This window comes from Xenopus laevis, chromosome 4L (genome assembly GCF_017654675.1).
Source record: "Xenopus laevis strain J_2021 chromosome 4L, Xenopus_laevis_v10.1, whole genome shotgun sequence".
Lineage (NCBI taxonomy): Eukaryota > Metazoa > Chordata > Amphibia > Anura > Pipidae > Xenopus > Xenopus laevis.
In genome coordinates, this window is record NC_054377.1 from 106,305,974 (window position 1) to 106,330,959 (window position 24,986).

Consider the following 24,986-nt stretch of genomic DNA (forward strand, 5'->3'; position numbering starts at 1 on the left):
GCCCATTTTAAACGCCACGCAGCTCCGCACCGTGGCTCGCCTCTTTTTACGCCATAACCCCACCCCTTTTGACATCACACCCGCCCCTTATTGTTCCCGCCCCCCACCAGCCGGTAACAAAATTAGGAAACGGTGCCAACCCTACTGACACAGCGGATAGTAACCCATGGCAACCAATCAAATTGCTGCATTCATTGTTCTACTTGCAGCTGGCTTTAAAAAGCTAATCACTGATTGGTTGCTATAGGTAACTGCCCATGGGCTTATTTGCCAAGTGTTGATAAATGAGCCCCAGTGTGTTGGAGCTGAAATGCTAGATCCCAGGCCCTACATGAGTGAGGTTGGGCACTAATTTGGGGATCAAGCTTTGCTCACAGTCAGAGTTCCAATTACTCCCACAGCTATTGGGTTAATGTCAGGACTCTTGGGTAAGCAATTCGTGGCGGGTCAGACAGCTATTATCAGGCCCAAATAGAGGAACCACCTTCCAAAATCCTAAACGCAAGCGATTACAGGAGGCCCCAAGATGGCGCTGTCGGGCCGAAGCAATTACCACCCGGCAAAGAACAAGCTCTCGCGGTGTGTGACGATGACGTACGACCATTGCGGCCTAGTTGGACAGGAGAAGCCTCGGGCTGGAATAATGCCTGGTTCGGAAGAGAGGAAGACGCTGCTGGTACGGCACCTCCCTTCTGAGCTAACTTCGGATGAACGGAGAGAACTGCTTGAGAAGAGCGGGGCGCAGAGTGTGCGCCTTTGTGGCGGGGAGAAAGGCAAGCTGGTGAGGAAACGCACGGGAGATCACGTGGGGAGGCCGGGAAGAGCCCACGAAAATGGCCCATTATTACAGTAGCGCTCATTTATTAACTGCGGACTTTTACCCACATCAAGGGATTCAATTTGAATTTCCATAGTCATCATGCATTTGTCTGAAAAAAAGCTGACGCTGAATGGTTGCTATGGCTGCCAAAGTGCGGATGCGATCATCGTTAGTAAATGAGTGCAAACATATCATATTATGGAGTGCAAACCTAAACCTGCTTTAGGCATGTGTTCCTACAAAGATGATTTAGAATCCTGAACTAGTCTATAAAGCCAGCCTGCTCACATGTTTTGCACTACAGTTCCCAGCATCCCTTGCAAACCGCAGCGGGTTGCACGTCCCTTAACAAGGGCCAGTGAGGCTCCATTTGGAACATATTGGTGAGACCCCTCGCTGGAACTGGGTGTGCAGATTGTAAATGCCTCTCTACACTGGCAGTGCAGTCTGTATCATGTCAGTCACTAAACTGTGATGAGCATTCTGGAAGTGGGGGCTGCTGGTGCTCAGAGCTATGGAACTGTAAGGGGCACAAGCCATTCATACTATTGTGCATATATTTAAAAGGCATGTAAAGGCAAAAAAATAAAAACCCATTTTTACTTTCTTTAATGAAAAAGAAACCTATCTCCAATATATTTTAATTAAAAAAAAAAAATGTGTACTGTTTTTATAAGAAACCTGACTAGGCAGAGAAATTCTCCCTTCATTTACTCCTGTGGATAGGAATTGTCAGATGGTCCCTAACTGCTGAGCAGGGAAACAATCATACTTATGAACAGCAGGGGGAGCCCCCGCCTTACTTCCCAGCCATGCAGAACTCAAGCAGCTTTGTTTATGAAGATCCCTAAGCAGCCCAGACCACACTGAGCATGTGCACAGTCTTAGTCTTGCAAAGATGTTTAACAAAGTTACAAGATGGTGACCCCCTGTAGCCAACTTTGAAAGCATAAATTATTTGTTTGATTAGGCTTGTGGTGCAGTAAGTTCATGTTTATATTTAGTATACAAAATACAGCATTTCTAGCCTTAGTCTATTTTAGACTTTACATGCCCTTTAAAGATACATTCATCAGTCCATGAATGGAAGGACGGAATCAGCAGCTATTATAGACCAGTCTATAGACACCATGCTGGTCCTGCCCTCTCCTTAGTGTATCTCTCTTACTAACGTTTTTTTATTTACTTTATGCTAGGGATGCACCAAATGCACTATTTTGGATTTGACCGAACCCCTGAATCATTCACCAAAGATTCGGCCAAATAAACCAAATCCTAATATGTAAATGTAAGGGGAAAACATTTTTTACTTCCTTGTTGTGTGACCTTTTGTCACAAAATTTCCCTCCCCTCCCTTAATTTGCATATGCGAATTAGGATTCAGTTCGGCCTGGCAGAAGGATTCGGCTGAATCCAAATCCTGCTGAAAAAGGCAGAATTCTGGATTCGGTGCATTCCTTTCTTTATATTCGCTGTGGAACTGAACTAATAATTTCGAATATGTTCTTTTTCAGAGAAATACTGCATTTGCTACTTATCCAAATGAATTTGCAGCAGCAAAGGTTTGTATGTATACCTTTATTTATAGTTCTATTTATATAGGTGTTGCTGTATATTAAACCAGTACATTTAGTGAACAAATGGACAATACAATATTAGATTACAGTATGTAAAAAAAGTACAATTACATTTGAGAGGAAGCCCTCCCTGTCCTGTAGATCTTACAGTGTAAAGCTGTAAGTGATGTGTGTTCTCACCAAGGTGGTAGGTTTGCTTTTTTTTGTGTGTTTTGCCCTTATCTGCAAACCACCTCTATTGACATTACATATTTGTAACACTTGTAACAGCATCTTGCTCACTAAATCGTAATTATGGATGTCTACTTAGTATACAGTATCATGGCATGGTTTCAGATATATATTGTATACAGTATTCTTATGGCTGCATGATAGCATAGGTCTGACAGCCATCTCATTATAATTGAGCTCAATAGACAGGATTTTAGTCACATATTGCTGCAGATGAAAATGTGTAATTTCAACTTTTAGGCAATAAGAATAATTGTGTTAGACACCCCCTAGTGAATATAATTGCTAACCTTGGACCCATGGCTATTGCTTCTCTGCTCTGAAAATGCACTGGCCTGGGGGCTAATGTAGGGACCTGACCAAATGTTAGATTTCAAAGAGCTGATAAACCAAAGGTTTGATAACCGCTGCATTCGTGTGAGGTATATTTACTGTCTGTTTTTCATTTCATTTGCAGGCGCTGTCTGTACTTCACCAGCTTTCTGTCTTGGGTCACACACTTGTGGTTGAATATGCAAAAGAAAATCATGTCCACTTATCAGATCAGCCTCCTTTCTCTGAAAAAAAGAAAAGGTGAGTATATTTTTAATTCCTTATTATATTTATTGTAATTATTATTTATTATTTATATTTATATATTTATCCTTATTCTAAAAGTAGATGTTTTTTTATGCAGAATGAAGGAAAATGCAATTCTATGCAACTTTCTAGTAAATATGCATTCACATTTTTTTTGAAGGATTTACATTTATTTGTAAATCGAAGTGCTATTGAAAGCCGTATCTGTCGTACTCATTATAATTTCTGCACTACTCGTTCTGACTTCTGAACAAAACTCTGTCCTTCAGGTCTGCTAATTAGCTGTTAAGCAAAAGGAGAGAGGAAAAGTTAACCCTTGAAACTGCACCACCCCATCCAGGAGCCTTTAAACCCACGGAGCAGGGTTAAAACTTAACTTTTACTGATAATTGATTAAAAAAGAGATTAGTCCAGAAGAGCATTTAAAACCAAGTTAGGCACAGGGAGACAATGAACCCTCGTTTGGTAAAGCGAAATTTGCCACCCCTTGGTCAAATGTAACGCTAGTTTATAGAGTCTGCAGTGAACCACTCCAGTCTATAGTAACTAACTGCAATGGCGTGGTGTAGAACACAGCTGCGATGCTCGAGTAAGGCAGAAGAAAACAAGGGTCTCATAGGCTGTGAACAATATGAGCAACCTCTCCGCTTTCCCCCTTGCTAATCCACCACCCAACAGTTCGTAGTCTGTATAGATCCGCCACCCATTCACCCTCAAACGTACCCCTCCGTCGCTTTGGAGGAATTACTGTGTCTAGGTGGCATCAACAATTGATCCACTAATTAATAATACAGAGTCAATGGTGGTACTTTAGCGGCGAAAGTCTAGACTACCCAGGCAGCGGTTCCGTAGTTCACCCACCCCTTCACCCACAGAGATTCCCTCCCATTCGTGGAGCAAAGCCGTGGCCTAAATAATTAGTGATTCAGTCACCCTGCCTAACCAAACTAAAATGCGCATTTTTAGTTTGGTTAGGATCAATTTTTGATGCCACCTAGACACAGTAATTCCTTCAAAGTGACGGAGGGGTACGTTTGAGGGTGAATGGGGGGGCGGATCTAAACAACTGGATTTCAGCATAGAAAATGCTGAATGAATAAATGCATTTATTAATACTTTTTTAAGAAAGGGTAACTGTGATGGGTATATTAGGGGTTTCTGTGTTATGTGGGCCTCTTCATCAAATTTTGGTTTGGAAGCCAGATTTCTTTTAAAGAAAATTTTCATAAATGTTTTGGAAAGCTGATTGGAATTGTATTTTCTTTATTTGGATGGAGATTTCCTTTAATTCTATCACTGCACAGGACTGTCCATTTGCTTCTGGTCTGACTTGCTTTTGCTTTATTTTGTTGTGCCCCAGACAACGCTTGAGCACTGTGTGAAACCAATGACTGCAGGCTTTAGGTTGCCTTTGAATATATTTTGCTATCTCTAGAATATGTTGTAATAATACAAATACACATATAAAGTTTCCGTAACATGACAGATCTTAATACAGGTATGGGATCCGTTATTCCGGAAACCCATTATCCAGAAAGTCTCCCATAGACTCCATTTTATCCAAATAATATTTCAAAAATAATTTCCTTTTTCTCTGCAATAATAAAACAGTAGCTTGTACTTGATCCAAACTAAGATATAATTAATCACTATTGGAAGCAAAACCAGCCTATTGGGTTTTTCATTTTCATGTTTACATGATTTTCTAGTATACTTAAGGCATAAAGATCCAAATTACAGAAAGATCCCTTATCTGGAAAAACCCCAGGTCCCAAGCATTCTGGATAACCGGTCCTATACCTGCACATTTAAAGGAACAGTAGCACCAAAATTTGTTAATAAAATGTATTCAAATTACTTTGATAATGCTCCCTTACAAAAATAGGGTGATTGGGCAGCATACTCCCGGTAGAACTTTGTATGCATGCTCCTGTCCTGTTCTAGCCTGATTTCTGTCTTAAAATGGCAATCCATTTCTGTGGCTATCTAGAGATGTTTATTGTTTGCCTAGAATGTAACTGGACGTGACATCACTTCCACTTACAGGGCACAAAGGACCAGAAGTGAAGGACTGAAATATGCTAGCTGGGATTAGTGGGGATTCAGGGTATAACTAAAGACACCTAAGGTTTCCACTGAAAAGTCTTTTTCACGGATGGAAATCACAATGCAGCATAATGTATTTGAAGATGCACGGGTAACAAATCAAAATTTTGTTTTTATTTTACAGCAAACTCAGATTGTTGTTTATATGATTGATGATTTTCTTGCAGCTCCTTTGGAAACTGATAACGTTATGACTATTAAATTGTATTTCGTTTAATGTATTATTTAGTGCAGAGAGCAAGGATGATGCAAAAGACAAGACACCTCCAAATCAGATATCCATCGAAAAAGGAATAGCTCCAAATCATGGGTTAGTATTTTATTTTTATTTTTTTTTATGTTATGCAACAATAAACTGTTAGATGAATATTTATTGTTAGTAAAAGCAAATAATAAAAGAGGTATGTTTGTAAAGACATGCTGGATAAAAATATATGTTGCATCAATTTGAAAGTGCCTTTGCATTTAAGCTGTATGATGTTGGTCTGTTTGGTTGTATCTGTAGTGTAGGACAATGTGTCATTGTAAAGCAAGTTGGCCTGTAACAAACCTGCACTCATGTAGGATTTGTTAGATATGACTGCTTTTTAGCATCAGGTGTATGAAAGATGCAGTGGTATTGAGTATGCTCCTCTAGATTATGTGAAAGGTGGGTTATCGGTTCCTTAGAAGTGGCTACTAAAGATTCATAATAAATTAAGCATTTTTAATATCATATTGGTGAAAGAGCATTAAGGAACACCTATAAAGATTATGTATATATTTGGTAGTGCAGATGTTAAACAATATTCTTGTTTAATCACAGTAGTCGTATGATATCAGATACCTGTGGGTTCAGGTCACATAATGGGGATGCTGGTGTGGGTGGTGGGTCCAGCTTTAAGTATTGCCAGACCTGCCACCTTGAGCCCCTGCAGTCATTTTCTGACAATCCCTCCCAGTTGGTGATGTCAGTGCAAGAGCCCTGCTTCCACAGTGACATCACCTTTAGGTTCATGTTAAGTTAAAATGAAAGGTTGGAGTGCAGGTTCCCTAGATGTGTATTCTAGTCATAGTTTTTGTGTTGCACACATCACTAGAGATGCACCAAATCCACTATTTTATTATTCAACCAAATCTTTTGTGAAAGATTAAAAATGATAAATATCAAACCCACTCGGAACCCTAATTTGCATATGTAAATTAAGGAAATGAGGGGGAAAGAGAACAGTGTGCATGGTTAAAAAAAATTTGACTTCCTTCTTTGCGTGACAAAATTCTTCAGCTGAATCCAGGATTCGGTGCAGCCCCACACTTCACCAGTATGCTGATCTGTACAGTGACAGTAAAGAAGTGTGCTGAAACCATTGTGTTAGTAGTCTGAGGGACTGGGAGTCTGAATCTTTCCTGCACATTTGTTTGTTGAGTTAGTGGTGGTTTTTATATAATCCCTTTATATTATACAAGGTCATTTCAGGCAACAGAGTTGGAGTTGGGAGTTAAGGAGTTCATATGTGCAACCAACGGTTATACAACTTTGCCTAGAAACTCAAGCTAAATGTACACCTGCAGGACGCAATGAACTTTTAGTTGAGAACAGTCCAGCTGTTGTTTGTATATGTTACATATTCTTTTCAGTAATACCATTTGTCCCTTGTGTATGTACCCTTGTGTATGTACATTTTTCTATTATCAGATTTTTGAGGCATAACATCACATTTTTTATTAATGAGAATTTTCCAGTAAATGAGAGTTTCAGTAAATATTGCGTGCTCTTATTGAGTTCCCAAATTCTGCACTGCACCTTGTGTACTGAAATATATATGCAGCTCTGCCACCTAAGATGCAAATTCAGTTATTTATAATCCGTTGTAGACACTGCAAGTTCTCTTGTAAAAACAATAGGGTACTGACACCTATAAATTGGTCCAAGGGCTAGATGATTGCCATGAAAATATCACAAAATATTGCTGGAAATCTGCTTTAATATAGTTTAGCTCACCACAGTAAAGCTGGCCATAGATGCAAAGATCCGATCGTACAAATCAAGGATTCATGTGATTTAACTTAATGTAAAGTGGTTTGGGGTGTAAGTAGTATCATTTTGATTTTTTTTGCCAGAAGTTGCTGAGAAAGAACTGTATGGCCTTTAAATTCCTGCTGCATGTACTGAGTGTTGTCCCTTTTTTTTTTTTGTTTCTTTTAGACTTCTCTTTCCAGTAAAGTCCAGTTTAAAGTATCTCTACCCTCCACCAACCAGCACTATTCTGGCAAATATTGCCAATGCTTTAGCAAGTGTTCCAAAGTTCTATGTTCAGGTAATGTTTTTTAATTCATTTATATTGATGCATAAAGGACCACTACTTTTCATTACTTCACGCAAGGGGTTATTTCGTTATTTACTAAAAAATTTTATTAAAAAAAACTACAACCAAACTCCCATTTTAGCTTATTTTTTAATAAAAAAAAAGATTTAATCAAATCACGGAAAAACTCGATAAAATCTAGCAAAACCTCTAATCGCTCGAGTATTTCCGTGTTTTTCCCTGAATTGCTTGAATTTTACAAGTTTTTGCCAGAAAACCCTGAAAAAGTTGGATTTTTTGGCTAACCCTGGCTCTGACCACGAAAACTTCAGATTGATATAGGTGCCTGTACCATTGACTTATACAGGACCTCAACAGGTCTGAGATGGCGGATTTACGGATTCAGGCTTTTGCCACATCGGAGTATAACAAATTTTGTTGTTTTTTCTCTAAATTTTTTTTTGAGATTTTAACATTTGGATCTCATTAAATAATCCCCATAGTACCACTCTCACCAGGTCATGCAAAAGGTTAGTTTATTGTAGAGAATGAGAATCCAACATTTCTTCAGGTAGGACAAAAGAAAACGTATCTTTGTTCTGCTTGCATATATTGGTAAAAAACATACTATTGGAAATTTGAAAAACTAAATGTAAATATATGCTACTAAAATATCTTATACTTTTTTCTAAGAGAGTCAAGCATCCCACAGTTTTTCATCAATCTAGGACCTGTGCTTGTTAAGATTAACATTTCTGTCAGAGCAAGCAGTGTGGAAGCTTCCACTGACATTTCAAAGTAGTGGGTTGTCCAAATCTTGTTGAGGTTGTAAGCAGCTGAGCTACAGTTTGGCGAGTTATTCTTACAAAATTACATTAGGGGTTGCTTCAGGCCATATAAAAGAACCACGTGTTCCTCTTTTACATATATTTTTAGTCATTTCATTAATTACACTTAAAGCGTTGCATGAAGAATACTAAATCAGGACTGTTGGCTTTATAGGTGCTGCATTTAATGAATAAAATGAATTTACCAGCTCCCTTTGGACCACTAACTGCTCAGCCTCCCATAGTAAGTATATCGTTCACTATTCATTTGACTGGTTCCATCTTTTTCTCTGCTAGTTACATATGGTTAGCGTCTGCAAGTTACTCATCAGATACTGGCTAGCAAATAACTTTAATATATTCTTTTATGTGTTGTAACAAAAGGGCTTAAAAGTTAACTAAATAAATTTATACCTAATGTTCTTTCTCAAGTGCCATATTCACAAAATAATACAATTTTCTTTTTACATAGTATGTTGACAGAAAACTTTAAGTTAAAGTCAACATTTTTGAACTTGAAGTTAAAAACTGAGAAACTGCCAATAGTTATTCTGGATAGCTGAATACTAATACAATGGAAAATTATACATGTTATTGACCAATTAGTCATTCAGCAGGTGTAATTTATATGTGTCAATTTCAACTAGCAGTTCTTATACAGGCGTTTTTACATATTTTTGTCCTGCGATGAATCTTTGCACATTCTACCAATCTCACTGATTAGGCCTCAGCTCATGGGATCATATTTATCCTTATGCATTTCTCTGGCACAAGGGAGCAGGCAGATAAAAAAAGATAAATAAGGTTTCTCTGGATACAGCTTTCAAATCAGAGATTCGTAATGTCTTCTGTACTTTTGGCCTTTGTATATTAAATCTAGTGTTTTCGTGTATAGATGTCAAATTTGTTTTTGAACTTTAGTTGCTTTTTAAGGTGGCCATAGACGTAACAATTACTATCTTTCTTGGAAAAGATCTTTCCAAGAAAGATCGTTCGTTTCAATACACATGTGTAGAGCTGAATCGTCGGATATAAAGGTAGATATACAGGTAGAAACAATAGAATCCTACCTGTATCTGACGATTCAGCACGAAGAATAGACGATGTTTGGGTGGTTCCTTCAAAGGCACCCGATCAAATTTTTCCATCCAGACTGATTGACGAGCCGACTTCTGCCGATTATAGGTTGTCTCTTTTCCCACCATACACTTTACTGAATATTGTACGAAAAAATTTTATTGGCTACCTTTAATCTTTTCCTAAAACCTAAACATTCATATTTTCACTGAAAAAAAAATTTGAGTTCTATTATAGTCTTGGTTCTGTAGTCATTTAGAACTATTGCCTCTAGCTTTCCAATACAGCTCCTGGTTGAAGGAGTTTTAGTTTCTTGTTTTTTATATAGTTCCTACCCATTTTAGGCTATTTCATCAAATTAATACATTCCACTTGAAATCTCTCATACTGTTGTGTAATTCAGTTTTCATCTGGCATTTCCCAAGGGCTCTATAGTGATTATATAATTACATGACGTGTAGGTTAGCTTTACAAAATACTGTACCATTTCTTAGTGTGTAAGACTTTGTTTTTTAATAAGTCTTGTGCCATGTAGAAACCAGTTGTATTTGAAACCTGCCCTTCTTAGTTCCAAATCTCTCCACTACATTGCATTGTATTGTAATTGCTAGACTCCCTAAAAGCAGTTAGGGAGTGGTTGACATATAAAAAAAAATCATCAGTAAACTTGACTTTATTTATGTCATTTTCATTGATCTTTTTGCAAAGTCAGTGCAGAAAGCTGAATCAGAGTTCAAAAAGGAAAAAAACTTTGGATGGAGAAAATGGATCATTATTGTGAAGCTTTTTCTTTTGCAGTATGCAGACTATTTAGCACTACCTATACTATACCCGCCTGTGCCACCAGACCTTCCTGAAAACCCACCTTTGCCAGAGCTTGATGATGATTATGACATGGAAGTGTCCAGCAGGGAAGAGTCCGAATATGAGAGTGAGGAAGAAGAAGATAAAGAGAGGTGACTTATTTTTCTTGTTCATATATTTAATTTTTTCAATTTTTTTGTTCCCGAGGTTTAATTAGCAAGTCGTTTATAAAGAGTTTGTCGTATAATGGTGAGTTTTGTCTTCCCTGATTAATATATCAAGCGGTGCATTCAAATTGTATATGTACCTATGGACTGAGATCACGGCATTAGTATATCATAGATATCATATTTAGGCCTAATTTTAAGCCAGTCTCAATTTCTGTTTTACCGTGATTCAGTAATATCCACAAAATCCAAATTCACTATTGCCATGATTGTAATGAGGGAAGGGCACTATAGTTAAAAATTACCATTATTATTTGTAGAAAAGGGTGGGCTCTAATTTAGTAAATTGGTTCAAGCACACGTTGGAGAAACCTGTAGCAATTTTAAAATCCGTTTTACCAGTTCTTTATTCAACAGATTTCCAGTTTGGAATATCAGCAGTTGTCTAGTTGCAAAGGTCCAAATAACCCTAGAAACCAGGCTGCAGTTTGAATAAGAAACTGAAATATGCATTGGAGGGGGACTGAGAAAAAGTAACCATAAAATTGTCACCTAAATAACTGCAGGGGCCAATATTTAAAAATTGTTAAAACTGAAGACCAATTGAAACATTGACATTCTACAACATACTAAAAGTTAAAGGTAAAGTATCCCTTTATAAGACACGCCCAGTGAATGAAGCTGCTAACCTTTGATCATGGGCCAGTTCTCTGCTTGAAAGATGAAAACGCAACAGCCCGGTTATATTTCTATCAATGCTGCTGCTTTATGTCACTTCCCAGTGGTCTCTTTTGGCTGTCCAAATGCAGGATATTAAAAATCTAAAAATTTTCCAATACTAAACATGAACAGGTCCTGGACAGCCTTAAAGGTGGCCATAGACGCACAGTTAATATCGTTCAAAAAAAATTTCGTACGATATTCGGTGCGTCTATGGTGGGAAAAGAGCCGACGAAGATATCAGCAGAAGACTTAGATATCGGTCGGCTCGTTGATCAGGCTGGACGGAAAATTTTGATTGGGTTCCTTTTGAAGGTACCCAAACATCGGCCATTATTAGTGCTTAATCGTCAGATACAGGTAGAATTCTATTGTTTCTACCTGTATATTTGACGATTCAGCTCTACACGTGTGTATTGAAACGAACAATCTTTCTTGGAAAGATCTTTTCCAAGAAAGATCGTAATTGTTACGTCTATGGCCACCTTTAGGGCCATTTGGTAGCTGAACATGGCTCTGATAGAAATTATACCCCTAATCTGCACAGGTTTTTTGGGCTTATTTATTAATACACTTTCCCGAAAATTTTGTTTGTGGAAAAAGATCGTGAAAAATCAGATTTTCGGATTTTTCACGTGAAAACTTGGAATTTTGCCAAAAACCCAGTGCACATCAAAAAATCATTGGGACTTCTCCCATTGACTTATATGCAACCACGACAGGTCTGAGATTTTCAGATTCTGACTTTTCCCATCCTCGGGGTTTAATAAATTTGATTTTTTTTTTTTTTTTTGATTTTTTTTTTTTTTAAAGACTGATTTTATAAAAAAAATTCACAAATTTTTCATGATTTTTGCATTTGACGTTTAGTAAATAACCCCCTAAGTGTTTTGACCAAATTGTGTTCTGTATTTAGTTTTCTATATGTCCAGAAGCTGTGTATTGATTATCCTTTTACGTATTATTTGAATTTGCTTGTCTAACCTTAGAATGGCTCGTCTGAAGGAAATAGCAACTTTGCTGCCTAAAAGACCAACCCAAAAGAAGCAAAGTCATCCACGTAAGAAGAAAAAGTTAAAAGATTATATTACTGTACCTGCTGTGCCTCACAGGTAAGTCCCATGTATTTAATTCTAAACTGTGTGCTAAAGTAATTATAAAATGTTGTTCTACGCTAACATCCTGCTTAAAGGGTCTTATAGCTTATATATTATTACAAATAGTAAAGTAAACATTGCAATAAATAATAGTATCTGCTGTCCCTTAATTTTAAAAACATAGTCAAACATGCCGCTAAGCACTTTAGGAAGGGAAGTGTGATAACCTCACCTATTATCTAAACCACAATGGATGGGAAATTCAACAATAGATCTAGACCTTTGCTTATAAAGGAACTGTTTTTGTTTTTTTTCCCCAGCAATGTTCACACACCTTTACAGCCTTCTGATGTATTTGAAGAACCATGTATTGTGGGCCCCAAAAAACTGGAACTGCATATTCCTACTGACATACAAACTGCTACTCAGGGTAAGGGTCTTTGCACTCCATTATTTTCACTGCTTGCTTAACTTGTGAACTAGGTAAGGACTTATTTGGCCTTTCAATGGCAGGATGTTGTGGTGTGTGTTGGGTGCAGGGTCCTTAACAGGGTCTATTTCAGATGAAACAGTTGATAGCTTATACATTTTTATACTGAAGGGCCTTTGCTGAGACAGACCTGATTGTTTGGATGTAGGCTAATATTTTCAAATTATTATTTATTTTGTAGCAATCTGTGTTAAACTTAAATCTTTTAAGTGCCCTTCACCAGACACTATATGGCAATGTCTCTAAAAAGTTGTAGATTTTACGTTTTTGTAATGACTTCTAAATCTGTGCTGTGGTCTACAGAAGCTTCAAACATAAAGCTTGGCTTTTGTAGCCTGATTTTCCTTTAATATTAATGTTATGTAGAGGAAACAAAGTTGTTGTAACAGCGTTGTGGTATAGTGTACTACCTACCTGTACCTGTTGACAGTGAATTATTTACTTGGACCAGGAAAAGCATATTAAGCTGGGATAGTAAGCAAACTGTCGTCCTCTTTTTAGAGCCTGAAAAAGAAGTTGAAGAAAATGAAGATTTATCTGGGTTTGGCAAGATTTACCCAGCCCAAGCTGCAAATATTGAAGAGGATGAGGAGGAAGATGATGATGATTTGCCTAAGGAATTTATTTCTAGGAGAGAGCTTGAAAAAAGAAGAATTACTAAAGAAGGTAACCATGTTAAAGTGACAGTTGGACAATATAAATTCTCATTTTAAATTTCATCAACTCTAAAAAAAAATAAAATTAAATTAAAAAAAAGTTCTAACTATAAACCTTTTTTATTTTTAATGCAATAGAAATGAGGAAAGTTTCTGTTTTCAAAAATTATGAACCAGGCGAACCAAACTGCAGACTGTATGTAAAAAACCTATCCAAGCAGGTTGAAGAAAAGGTTTGTACCACTTTCTTATTTCATAGATTTGTTTCAGTTATTTGTTATATTCATGTAATGTTTCTTTTCTTTTTTTTCCCCCCCAACTGTTTCAACAGGATCTTAAGTTTATCTTTGGAAGGTTCATCGACTTTTCATCTGAAACAGAAAAGAACATGTAAGTTACATCTGCAGTGCCATATTTGTCTCTTTGCTTCCAACCAGAATATTCTACAGGTTCTTACTGATGAATAATACTAAAAATAATCTGGTTGAATATTATTTTCTGCTTATGGTTATTTGCTTTTTTTGGTTACACACAGAAATTCATTCATGTCACGGTTTCCTGTTACAGAGAGTGGTATTTTGACATAGACAGACTTCTTAACAATGCCTTTTGTGTCTGTATGTAGGTTTGATATTCGACTGATGAAAGAAGGACGGATGAAGGGCCAAGCCTTCATAGGATTTCCCACTGAAAACGTAGCAGCACAGGCTTTAAAACATGTACATGGATATGTACTCCATGACAAGCCAATGGTGATTGTATCCTTTTACGTCTGCAGAATTTTACACCAGCTTCATTAATCTGTAGAAAAAAAAATGAAAGTTCAAAGAGTAGTTTTACCTAATATTAAATTAATGTTGATACAGATAATAATTGGTAGAGTTCAACCAGAATTGAAAAATTGATTCTTTATATCATTCTCATATAGTCTGGGATTAGGATGGCGTTGTATTACTGTGTGAAACAAAGTAGACATTTTTTTTATAATGAAGAACTGTATCCTGTCAACATTGTCTCTCAAAATTTAATAGATACTTCTTTCTTTCTACTCCAGCTCTGATTTCAGAGAGTGCATAAAGTCTTACTGCACAAAGAATAGGTCATACATCAGACCTGGGTCTTTATGCTTCTAGGCTGAGAGTGGAACACTAAATCAAATCACATTTATTGTCATCTCTTCTGCATATAAAATAAAGCTTATATAATGAGCAACACGCTGTGGCTCTCCAAATGTGAAATATCAGAATATGTTTTAAAAATTGAGACCTCTTATTATTTTCATGCGTTTTGCGCATTTTGTTTTTGCAGTTTTGTAAAGATTTTATTTAAAAATTACTTGCAGTGGGGTAACTACATATTACGCGGCTCCACAGCAAATTACTTTTCAGGCCCCCAAAATGTCTAGAGATTGACCAATGAATTAGGGCCTCATGGGGCCCCCTATACCTCTTGGGCCCCCCTGCTGCTGCAGGCTCTGCTTCCTCTGTAGTTATGCTCCTTATTACTTGGCCAAGTTATTCAGTATGACTATTAGTAAGAGTTAAAAAACACACTCATAGTAAAATCCTGTTTTTTTTTTTTTTTTTGTTTTTTTTTACATAGGTTTTTCATAATCTCCTATCTTGACAAACCAATACTTGCATGCTTAGTAAATGGGTATGAGTAAAGACAAAATAGACTTTGTGCCTTGTCACTTCATCCTACAAATATTACTTGGGTTACTAGGGTTTAAATAATCTGGTGTTAATAACCATTATTATTAGAATATGTGAGAACAGAGAATACATTTTAGATTACTAATATGTTCATAATTTTTTTTTTAAATTTAAAAAAAAAAATGGAAATGTTAATTTTCAGCAAATATCTGATGTGTTTCCAGAACCTAGAACAGATACACATGTATTACATCACACCATGATGCAAATGGAAGTGCCATTTCTTGCCTTATCCTAGGGTTTGGTACACCATTAGATATTTGCACTAATGTCGTTTGTCAGCTATTAAGTTTTTCCTTAAATCTATGCCAGCAATTTGCTCGATCTGCTCGTCCAAAGCCTGATGCCTCCAAACCATCAAAGAAGAAATAGAAAGAAAGGTATGTCATACATAATTTTTGTTGGGTTGTTTGAAACCTTGATAAATTACTAATTAAGCTACAGTATTTTAGGGATACATGTCATTTGGAATTCACATCAGAATTTAAGGGAATCCCAGTCCAGCTCTTTATCTATAGTTATGCCACAATTGAACCGCTGAGGGAGTACATTTTTTGTTAGAGGGTCAGGTAATATGAATATATGCATAATAGCATTCTGATGTGCTTAATTATTTGTTCAAACCTTATATAGAGGATTTGGAATAAGACGGAAAGCTTTCAGCTCTAACACTCAAACCACTGTGTGTCCCCTTAAGTTTTTTTTTAACCCGTGTTGGCAGACTCCTGCCATTGATTTCGCAAACAGGAGGGTTTTGCAGGATGGTGTCGGTGGAGGATGGCAGTTTGTCACTAAAGGGAACAGGCCCTGCTTATAAGTATTTTAAAGCTTTTAGTATCTTATAGAGTAGCCAATTGGTCTTCAATATTTATTTGTTTTTTTAGTATTTTACCTTTTTTCTTCTGACACTTTCCAGCTTTCAAAAAGGGGTCACAGACCCCATCTAAAATCAAATGTTCTGTACAGCTACAAATGTGTCATTATTGATAATTTTTATGACACCTCTTTCTATTCAGGCCTCTCCTATTCGCATTCCAGTGTTTTATTCAAATCAATGTACGGTTGCTAGGGTCATTTGCACCAACCAAATTGCTGAAATTGCAAACTGGAGAGCTGCTGAATAAAAAGCTAAATAACTCAAAAACTACAAATAAAAAAAAATACCAATTGCAAATAATCTCAGAATATCTCTCTCCACATAGTACTAAAAGTTAACCCAAAGGTAAACAACCCCTTTAAGTCTGGCCCATGACTCGCACAAACCTAATCCTGAGACTAATTTTATGAAACGGGTTTATTAAACATCCGCTGCCAATGTAAGTGTGTCATGATGCACACGGGACCGATTGTTAGCCAGCAATGAAATGCCCATGTCTGCTCAAAACTGCCATTCAGTTTCCTTCCACTAGTGGAAAAATGTGATTGAACAGCATCAGTGCTCAGCTCTGATTAATTAATCAGTAATGCAAATTGCAAGCAGGAATTAATGACATTTTTACCCTTTCTTTTTTTTTTTTTTCTTAACTGAATAGTAACTATAGGTACCCGGTCAGTAAAAAATAATGAACAATAGTAAATCTTCCTCTATGATTTGCTGGTTTATCGTTTTGTTTTTTACTTTTTTTGGTTTCTTCTCTTCAGCCAGAGGTCTTTTCTTCTGAGCACATTTATATTAGCTTGTAGCTGTCTGGTGCAGATTGCTTTCAGTGTTTGTTACTCCTGGGAAGCAAAGACATAAAAAGATAAAGGGAATTTTAGTCTTCCTCTACCAATTATGTTCTTGAACTGCCGTAGCAGAAAGGCAATGCTAACTGCTATAACAACTGGTAAAGACAATGCAATGAACACACTTATGCTATTCTTCTCCCTAAAGATGGCCGAGTAACTGCCGTTAAGCTTGAAAAGTGTATCCTTTATTGTTGTATCCTTTATGTATTTGTTGTTGTTGCCAAAATGGTACAAACAGTGGAGCAGGCAAAATGCCTATGCTGATCATGAAGTATGATAAAAAGTCATAGACAGTGCAGCAACTAACCACTGTTATATCCTATCAATGTATAGGGAACATTTTCATTAGTGTTAACTTTCTCATAACACTTACGTTTTTTTTTTTTGGCTGAACAGATTTTCTCTTGCAAAAAAAGATTTAAAGCAATAATACCTCAACAATATAATATTTCACCATGGCTGCTTTTTATTAGGGATGAACTGAATCCAGGATTCGGTTCGAGATTTGGCCTTTTTCACCTGGATTCGTTCTATTCCTTCTGCCCAGACGAACCAAATACTGAACCAAATCGGAATCCTCATTTGCATATGAAAATTAGAGTCGGGGAGTGAAATTGCATGACTTTTTGTCAAAAAACAAGGAAGAATGTTTTCCCCTTCCCACCTCTAATTTACATATGCAAATTAGGATTACGATTTGGTTCAGTATTTGGCCGAATCTTTTGTGAAGGATTTGGGGGTTCGGCCGAATTCAAAATAGTACATTTGGTGCATCTATACTTTTAATATAATAAATTCTTTTAAAAACCAATGCCCCAGCCACTTATCCGAACAGTGTGATCATGGTTTTATCACATACCCAGATAGTATGGTCAAAATGCCGTATGTTGGTGTGTATGGCCACTCAATCCCACATATACACATGCTGATGATCAACCCACTATATTATTATAAGATGTGTTATGTGTTCTGGCTTCTAAGGATTATATTGTTTTATGCCTCGGAGTGGCAAAAAAAGTCGAATGTCAGGAAGGCTGCAAACATCTCCAAATTGATCCCTGGACCTCTCCCATTGACTTAAACAGTAATTCGGCAGGTTTTAAGTGGCGTATAGTCAAATTTGAATTCTTGAAGGGCCAGAGTATGATAAATCTCGAAAATCAAATAAAATTTTTTTAAAAAAAAACAACTTGAATCGAGTTTGGATAATCCCTAGTCGAATTTGACAGTTTTGACCTTAAAAAAATGTGATAATAAATCTGCACCTTGCTGTGTATAATTTCATAACAGCTGTAATATTCTACTAATGGTTGGATGCAACCGCTTGAGCTCTATATGGTAAGTCCGTCCGTCTAATACAGTACAAGAAGCGGTTGTTTAGGATGCTGCCTTTAAACTACTCTTTTTCCAAAACAGCAATTTCAATTCAGTGACGAGATTCAATTTGAGACGCAATTCAATTCAGAAAAACGTATCTCCCGGTTTATCAGGTGAAAATTCTATAGGGCAGATTTATTAAGGGTCGGATAACAAATTAGAATTTTCAAATTGTACTGTTGCTCAAAACTCACAAATTCGAACTGGGAATAATCCGAATTCGAATTTTGAGATTTATCAAACTTTGACCCTGGGAACAAATTCGAATTTGACTATTCACCACCTAAAACCTGCCGAGTTCATGTACAAGTCAATGGCAGAGGTCCAGTGACTCATTTACAGATGTGAATAGCCTTCCTGGCATTCAAGGGGTTTTGTTTTTGTTTTTAGAGAAAAATTGAATTCACACGAATTGAATACGATTAGATTTTTTGGGTCAGAACTTTTGGATAGAATATTAGACATTAAAAAATTTTCTTAAATAACTGCCCAGTCGAATTGTGAGTATATTCGAATAAAAAAATCACATGAATTTGAAATCCGACCCTTGATAAATCAACCCCTAAGTCTGGAACTGAATTTGGAGAAAAGTATTTTTTTTTTCTCCTTGATAAACCGTGAGATAAACATTTTCTCACTGAATTGAATCTAGCCCAATGTTAGCAATAACATTTACTTTCTTGTAGGACAAGGTTCATTAATGCGACTCAAAAGCTCCCAGTTAAATCTCATTTAGAAATACATAGTACAGTACCTGTTGGGATTTTAGATCATGTAGTGTACCCCATTACTTTTCTGGGGCAATAATTCATCTTTTCCAGGCTTATGTGCTGCTGCTTTGCACTAAAAACTGCAAAATGCTTGGAATACTGTCACTTTTGAATTAAACATGTCTAGGAAATGGCAGATCCCTTATTTTAATCATGTGCAAAAGAGCAACATTAAATATTAATATTTGTTATATTTTTATAGGATTTAAAGATTTATGTGCGTGACATTTTACACTAAAGTTTTTTTTTTTTCTCCATACTGTGATTTTTTCCCCCTAAATCCAAACTCTCTTCACTGCAAACAACAATGTTTTGCATATACTTCAATCGTTATGCTGAAATTTAACTTATTCATTTCCAGTTTGTATTTGTTTTTTTGTAAGAGCTTGGGGAACCTGGAAGCTATATACATAGTACTGAGCTACCAAATTGAATTCTGTCATTCAGATCCTTTTCATAAAGGCAGCACTAGGAAGGCAAATGTGTTAATCACTAGAGGTAGCTCTAAAGAACGCAGACCCTTTAACCTCTATTTATATTCCAGGTAAAGCTCATCAAGAGGAACAGCAATTTCACTACAGACGCGTAACAGTGAGAAATGGCAATCTGTAAAATGCATGTCTTTTGGAATGTACATATTTTGTGACATTTTTTACAGTGTAAATAAATTTTATTTTTCAAGTTAAGTGCTGGTGTTATATAAATATTATTTACCTTGCATATAGAACTTATTGCATTCTTTACACTAATACAAAGCTATTGTTGCAAGAAACAGAACTTTGCACACAAGCACTCTGCAATGACTGCTGTCAAAATTCATGCAATCTGCAACCATTTCTTCTCTATCTCTTTGTCCCTCTGCCACTTATCACACTTTAGTTTTTGTCATAGTGGCTGTGAACTCGTAGGCTGTCCAGATTTCAACTTTGAGTCTTTATTTATACCGCTGATGGCTTTTTCATTTTCTTTTAAGCTCTAGAAAACAATTTCATTTAGTGAGAAGGCCTCTTTATAGGTCACTGGTAAGGTCTCACCTGGAGTATGAAGTTCAGTTTTGACTCCAGGGATATAAATGAGCTGTAGAGAGTGCAGAGACGTGCAACTAAACTGGTAAAGGGGATGGAATATTTAAATTATGAGGGTAGACTGTCAAGGTTGGGGTTGCTCTCTCTAGGGGAAAAATAAGCCGCTTGCGAGGGGACATGATTACTCTTTATAAGTACATAAGAGGTCCTTATAGACAGGTAGTGGGGGATCCTTTTTTCCCATAAAGAGGGATCACAGCATCCCTTTAGACATAGAGGAAAATAACTTTTAATTTGAAGCAACGTAGGTGGTTCTCAGTGAGGTTGTGGAATGCCCTGGCGTACAGTTGTTAGCATAGGATCCCTTATCCGGAAACCCCATATCCATAAAGCTCTGAATTATGGAATTGTCGTCTCCCATAGTGTCCATTTTATCCAAATAATCCAAGTTTTTTCTCGGTACTAATAAAACAGTACCTTGTACTTGATCCAAACTAAGATATAATTAATCCTTATTGGGGGCCAAACCGGCCTATTGGAATTATTTCATGTTTACATGATTTTCTAAAGGTATGCAGATCCAAATTACGGAAAGATCCCTTATCCAGAAAATCCTGGGTCACGAGCATTCTGGATAACCGGTCCCATACCTGTATATATCGGTTTTGAGTTTCTAGATGCGTCTGTGTGAGTGTGTGTATGGCACCCTCATTTGGAGGGGGTTTAACTTTTTTCAACCCAACTTAACTATGTGCGGAATAGCTGCCAACCAGAATATAGAATCCTGCACCCCTAGACCTTAAAAACCCACTGCGCATATTATTTCTTTTAAAGGGGTTGTTCATCTTCACCAGAAATTGATACATATATCATGTTTGTCCCTGCTGAGCAGAACCCCTGAGTTGTTGTTGATACAATTGTTGCTAATATTCCACAGATGCTGCTGAGAAATGTATCAACTAATGTAGCAAATTATAATAGTTCAAAATCTGCACCTGAATTACTGAGCTGCCCGACCAGAGGCAGTACATTAAAAGGGAACTCTGGCTTCCAAACCAAAATTTGATAAGGATGCCCACATAACACAGAAACCCCTAATATACCCATTACAGTTACCTATTTCTTCAAAAAGAATGAATAAATGCCATTTTGTATGCTGAAATCCAGCTGTTAACAGTTTTCTTTCTGCATCATTTGAAATCCTGGCAGGGAAGGAGGAACTAAACACTGAAGTTACAAATTGTAACAACTTCTCCACAGCTTACAGACAGCATGCAGGAACTACATAACCCACAATGCATTGCACTGTAATGTTCCTTTCCTTATTGAAATCACACGTGCAGGGAATTGTGTGGTTTGGAGGATGCAGGCTGAGGACATGCTGATAAAAAGTAACAGTACATTAGTCAGCCAGCTCAGCAAAGTAGTCAGAGAGATCAGAAGAAGAGCAGGAGTCTGGGCTTACGCAACTGTTCCAAACCATTAAAAATCATGAAAAGTCTGCATATTTTTTTAACTGATGTATATTGCAAAGTTGCTTGAAATAATGTTTACTTTTCAAAAAAACTCAAGTTATGATTTTGTGTAGTTCCCCTTTAAACTTGTATTTGGAAAAGCAGTAAAAATTGAAAGCAATCCGAAAACAACTGAACTAGTTGCACTTCCTTTGCTGGTCGCCGGCAGGTTCGGGTTGAGCTCTTCTGCCTGGTCTCCCCACCCAGCACCTTACACTGAAGGCTTCCTTTTTATATTTTTATAAGTGTGTGTGCTCGCCCCGCCCCTTTTGTGACATCATGGACGGGAACGTCTGCTAGTAAATCTGTTTGGCAGTATTGTCCCTTTGACACCAGTCACTGCAAAGATCTCAGTCTGGTGTCCTGCTTTTGGCCCTGTTGGGAGTGAGCTTTTTTGAGAGTATTTGGGAGGAAAAAAAGAGAATCCTAAATATCACATCATAGAAAGAAGACGATCACTATTTACCAGCCAGAAGAAAATATATTGCTTGATTGCCAGTGCTTTTGCTTTTCAACCTGATAATGCTTCATATTAAAAGGCGATTATACACATGAGTTTTTGGCCAAAATTACCTCCAGCAGCAATTTTTGAATCAAACGTGAAACAGAATAAAAGCACCACACTGAAAAAGCAGAGAAGCATCTCACTTCCAACAGCCTGTGTGATACATGGCCCATTTCCTAGGATTATATATTTTTGTCTAATTTTTCTGAATTATTGTAAAATGGCCATCTTGTGGGTAAATTTGAGAATGCATAACATGATGGTTTTTATGGCTGCTTTGTTCTCACCCTGAAACTGCACAGTATTTTCAGAAGCAACTCTTCATTCAAGCCCTTGATCTTGTTCAACAGTAATCCACTCTTCTATCCGGAACACATGTTCTATAAAATGGTGAATAGTTAGGCATTTACTGGTCTGCGTCTGGTTTCTTTTGGCAATCTCAGCCATTAGCTCACATTCTTCTCCAGATTATTTACATTAAGAATATGCTAGCAATGACTGCTCTTCTGCTTGTACCATAACCATAATGCTTCACAGCAACAGCATCACACACACACATAAAAGTGGAAAAAGCAGTGTTTCCACTAAAATACTATCTGATTCATTAAGGATTCTACTCCATCATTAAACATTTTTCACAGAGACCACTTTTTACCTGCAAATTGCTTTCCAGCTATGGTCAGGAGATCTCAATGGTGGCCAATAATATGGGCAACCAGTTGCAGGCAAAGAAAATGTATAGTGAAGTGGTAGAATTCTTAAATGAGAAAGAAACTTTTTAACTTTGGGGGTGCCAATAGTTAAACAAGCAAGTGATTGTGTTTACTTCCCTGATACCTTGAGCTGGTGCTCCTGTCAGCAAGAAACTGCACCGGCCCAGGGTTTTCCCAGTGACCACCAAGGAGCAATCCTTTTCTTCCACTTCTCCTTTCTACAAATTTCCCATGCAGAAGAGTGAAATAGACACCCTTTTTTTGTTAAATTTCCGCTTTTCATTGTACTGTGCATGTGCAGCTGCAAAAATATACAGTCCCAGCTTTTTTTATTATAGGAACTGGGGAGAAGGCTGGGGGTTTATGGCCAGTAACAGAACCTTGGACAATTTGTGGACAATCAAAGTTTATGTGCTGGGGGATCATCTATAATTGCGTTTTTTGATTCTCTATAAGTAGAATATACATAGTATATAATATCCAATTTAACTTTGCATACCCAGAACCTACAGTCCTTTGTCAAGACAAGTGCCTTGCTGCCTACTATGTGCATGCATCTACACACAAAAGTACCAAAACCTTAATTGTATTACCTGATTTACTTCTAAGGGATGGGTTTTTAATATGCCTAGGTCTTCCATGCAGTCCATAGATGTTTCACACTATCCAATGAGTTATTAGTGTACTAAAAAGCTTGAAATCTTCTATAAGCAGAGGTTCTTTTGCTTGTTAGAAAGAAATTGACCACTACAGTATGAAGTTCAGTGGATGGCCACAAAGTACTCCATGAGAATTACCCTTCTTAACTATACCAGATAGATGTGCAGACTGATCACTCGATGCATTTTAACTGGTCAGACACATGAAGCAATCGGACCCTGAAGTTCATACAGATAAATAATTTAGATTAAAGATATTTTGTTGATGGAAAGGTAAGATGCTTGGTTACTGTAACCACAAATCATTTATTTATTTTATATAAAAATAATATATATTAATGAAACAGAAGCTCTAGTGGCACTGAGTTTACAATCCAAAGGAGGTGTTTTGACAAAAAATTATGTTTACTTTACTTTAAGGAGAAGTCACAAAGATTGTAAAGTGCTCATCAGTGGTGTATGGACTGTCTGCTCATCTAATTGATTTACAGAAATGTGTTTAAGTGCAAATGCAGCATTATATAGTGGACACAAAGGATGTTGTGGGTGGTATAAAAGTGTTAAAATAAATAAGATTTTATCTTTCTAGGATATAAATAATTGGATGGGGCCTCCTTTCAATCCTGATGAATCGACCCAAGCTGTAACTATTAAATCTGATACAACCTGCAGTAACATCTGGGTGTGTGAGCACAAAGTAAGTAAGGCCATACTTTCATTAAATTTGAGAAGCTGTCATCCTTTAAAACGTTACCTAAAATCTATTAACTTTTTAGGAACATGGTTATTTTCCAGAATGCAGTCGATGCTCAGGCTTTTACAAACTGGTGGGACAGTGGAAATAAATAACCATATTGCTTTTGGGTGTGGTGGTTTTATAGTCAATAACGACAACTGGTAAGTGGCTTGCGTGCACATGAATACATAAAGCAGATATCTGGCTTAGGTTTCAGTTTATGTCAGTAATTATGATTTTATCATAATTCTGATTTATCCATCATTCTGGGGAAGATAGAAGCAGCTAACCAGGGCCATATATATATATATATATATATATATATATATATATATATATATATATATATATATACATACATACATGCAAGAGTTTGTATCTTTTGCAGCAGCTTTAGGGGGCAGCCCTCGGTTGCTTACATAAAAAAAAATTTACCTTTTGTCTCACTGATATTGCAGTCAAATCTGGCAGCAGAAGGGGGCACTGTCCCTGGGCTATTGAGGCATGTGCAGTACTGCAAATCTACTGTGCACAATATGCCTTTACTTCATTCTATCCCCATGCACCATTGATGTGTTGCCACCTATTCTGGGAAAGCAATGGCCTTCCTAGCTATGTTATTTTTCATATTAATAACATTGGCATTCATACAGCCAGTGGACTGGAAAAATACAGCCCAGGTGTCAGGTGTGCCTTATTTTGTTGCCAGCAGCTCCACCTCCTGTCACTCACTAGAGTATAGTGAAAAATATCGCAGGTGGAAAGACATGCCAGGAAATGTTCAGGTCTCTAATAGATTTTTGCAAAC

The 24,986-nt window shown here is 37.0% G+C and overlaps 1 protein-coding gene and 1 long non-coding RNA gene across 4 annotated transcripts; one reads left to right on the plus strand and one right to left on the minus strand.

The window, feature by feature from the left end:
• The first annotated feature begins 286 nt into the window (after positions 1-286).
• On the plus strand, positions 287-19,712 carry rnpc3.L (RNA binding region (RNP1, RRM) containing 3 L homeolog). 3 transcript variants are annotated; one of them, XR_001935366.2, is made up of 16 exons: positions 287-781; positions 2,335-2,382; positions 3,086-3,201; positions 5,543-5,623; positions 7,499-7,610; positions 8,601-8,669; positions 10,301-10,458; positions 12,183-12,305; positions 12,611-12,720; positions 13,282-13,446; positions 13,575-13,669; positions 13,768-13,826; positions 14,062-14,194; positions 15,464-15,531; positions 17,025-18,217; positions 19,571-19,712. XR_001935366.2 is itself a non-coding variant. In XM_041590579.1 (15 exons), the coding sequence occupies exons 1-14, from the start codon at positions 527-529 to the stop codon at positions 15,521-15,523; spliced, it is 1,584 nt and encodes a 527-aa protein (XP_041446513.1). In that variant the 5' UTR covers positions 287-526; the 3' UTR covers positions 15,524-15,531; positions 17,025-19,712. The 3 variants fall into 3 exon arrangements, 2 of the variants coding, with proteins under 2 accessions (XP_041446513.1, XP_018114136.1); XM_041590579.1 differs by having other exon boundaries at positions 17,025-19,712; XM_018258647.2 differs by lacking the exon at positions 17,025-18,217.
• LOC121403077 lies at positions 13,949-24,724 on the minus strand. Its single transcript, XR_005967033.1, has 3 exons — positions 24,614-24,724; positions 16,770-16,870; positions 13,949-14,237 (listed from the first exon to the last, which is right to left on the minus strand). It is a non-coding gene; the product is annotated as an uncharacterized LOC121403077 (long non-coding RNA).
• Between the last annotated feature and the right edge of the window lie 262 nt (positions 24,725-24,986).

What these genes read in the sequence shown, in the direction of transcription:
- rnpc3.L (XM_041590579.1), top strand. Translation starts at nt 527, where the DNA reads ATGGCGCTGTCGGGCCGAAGCAATTACCACCCGGCAAAGAACAAGCTC. An exon ending in CATACAAACTGCTACTCAGG is followed by an intron (nt 12,721 to 13,281) that starts GTAAGGGTCTTT and finishes TCCTCTTTTTAG; the next exon opens with AGCCTGAAAAAGAAGTTGAA. An exon ending in AAGAAGAATTACTAAAGAAG is followed by an intron (nt 13,447 to 13,574) that starts GTAACCATGTTA and finishes TTAATGCAATAG; the next exon opens with AAATGAGGAAAGTTTCTGTT.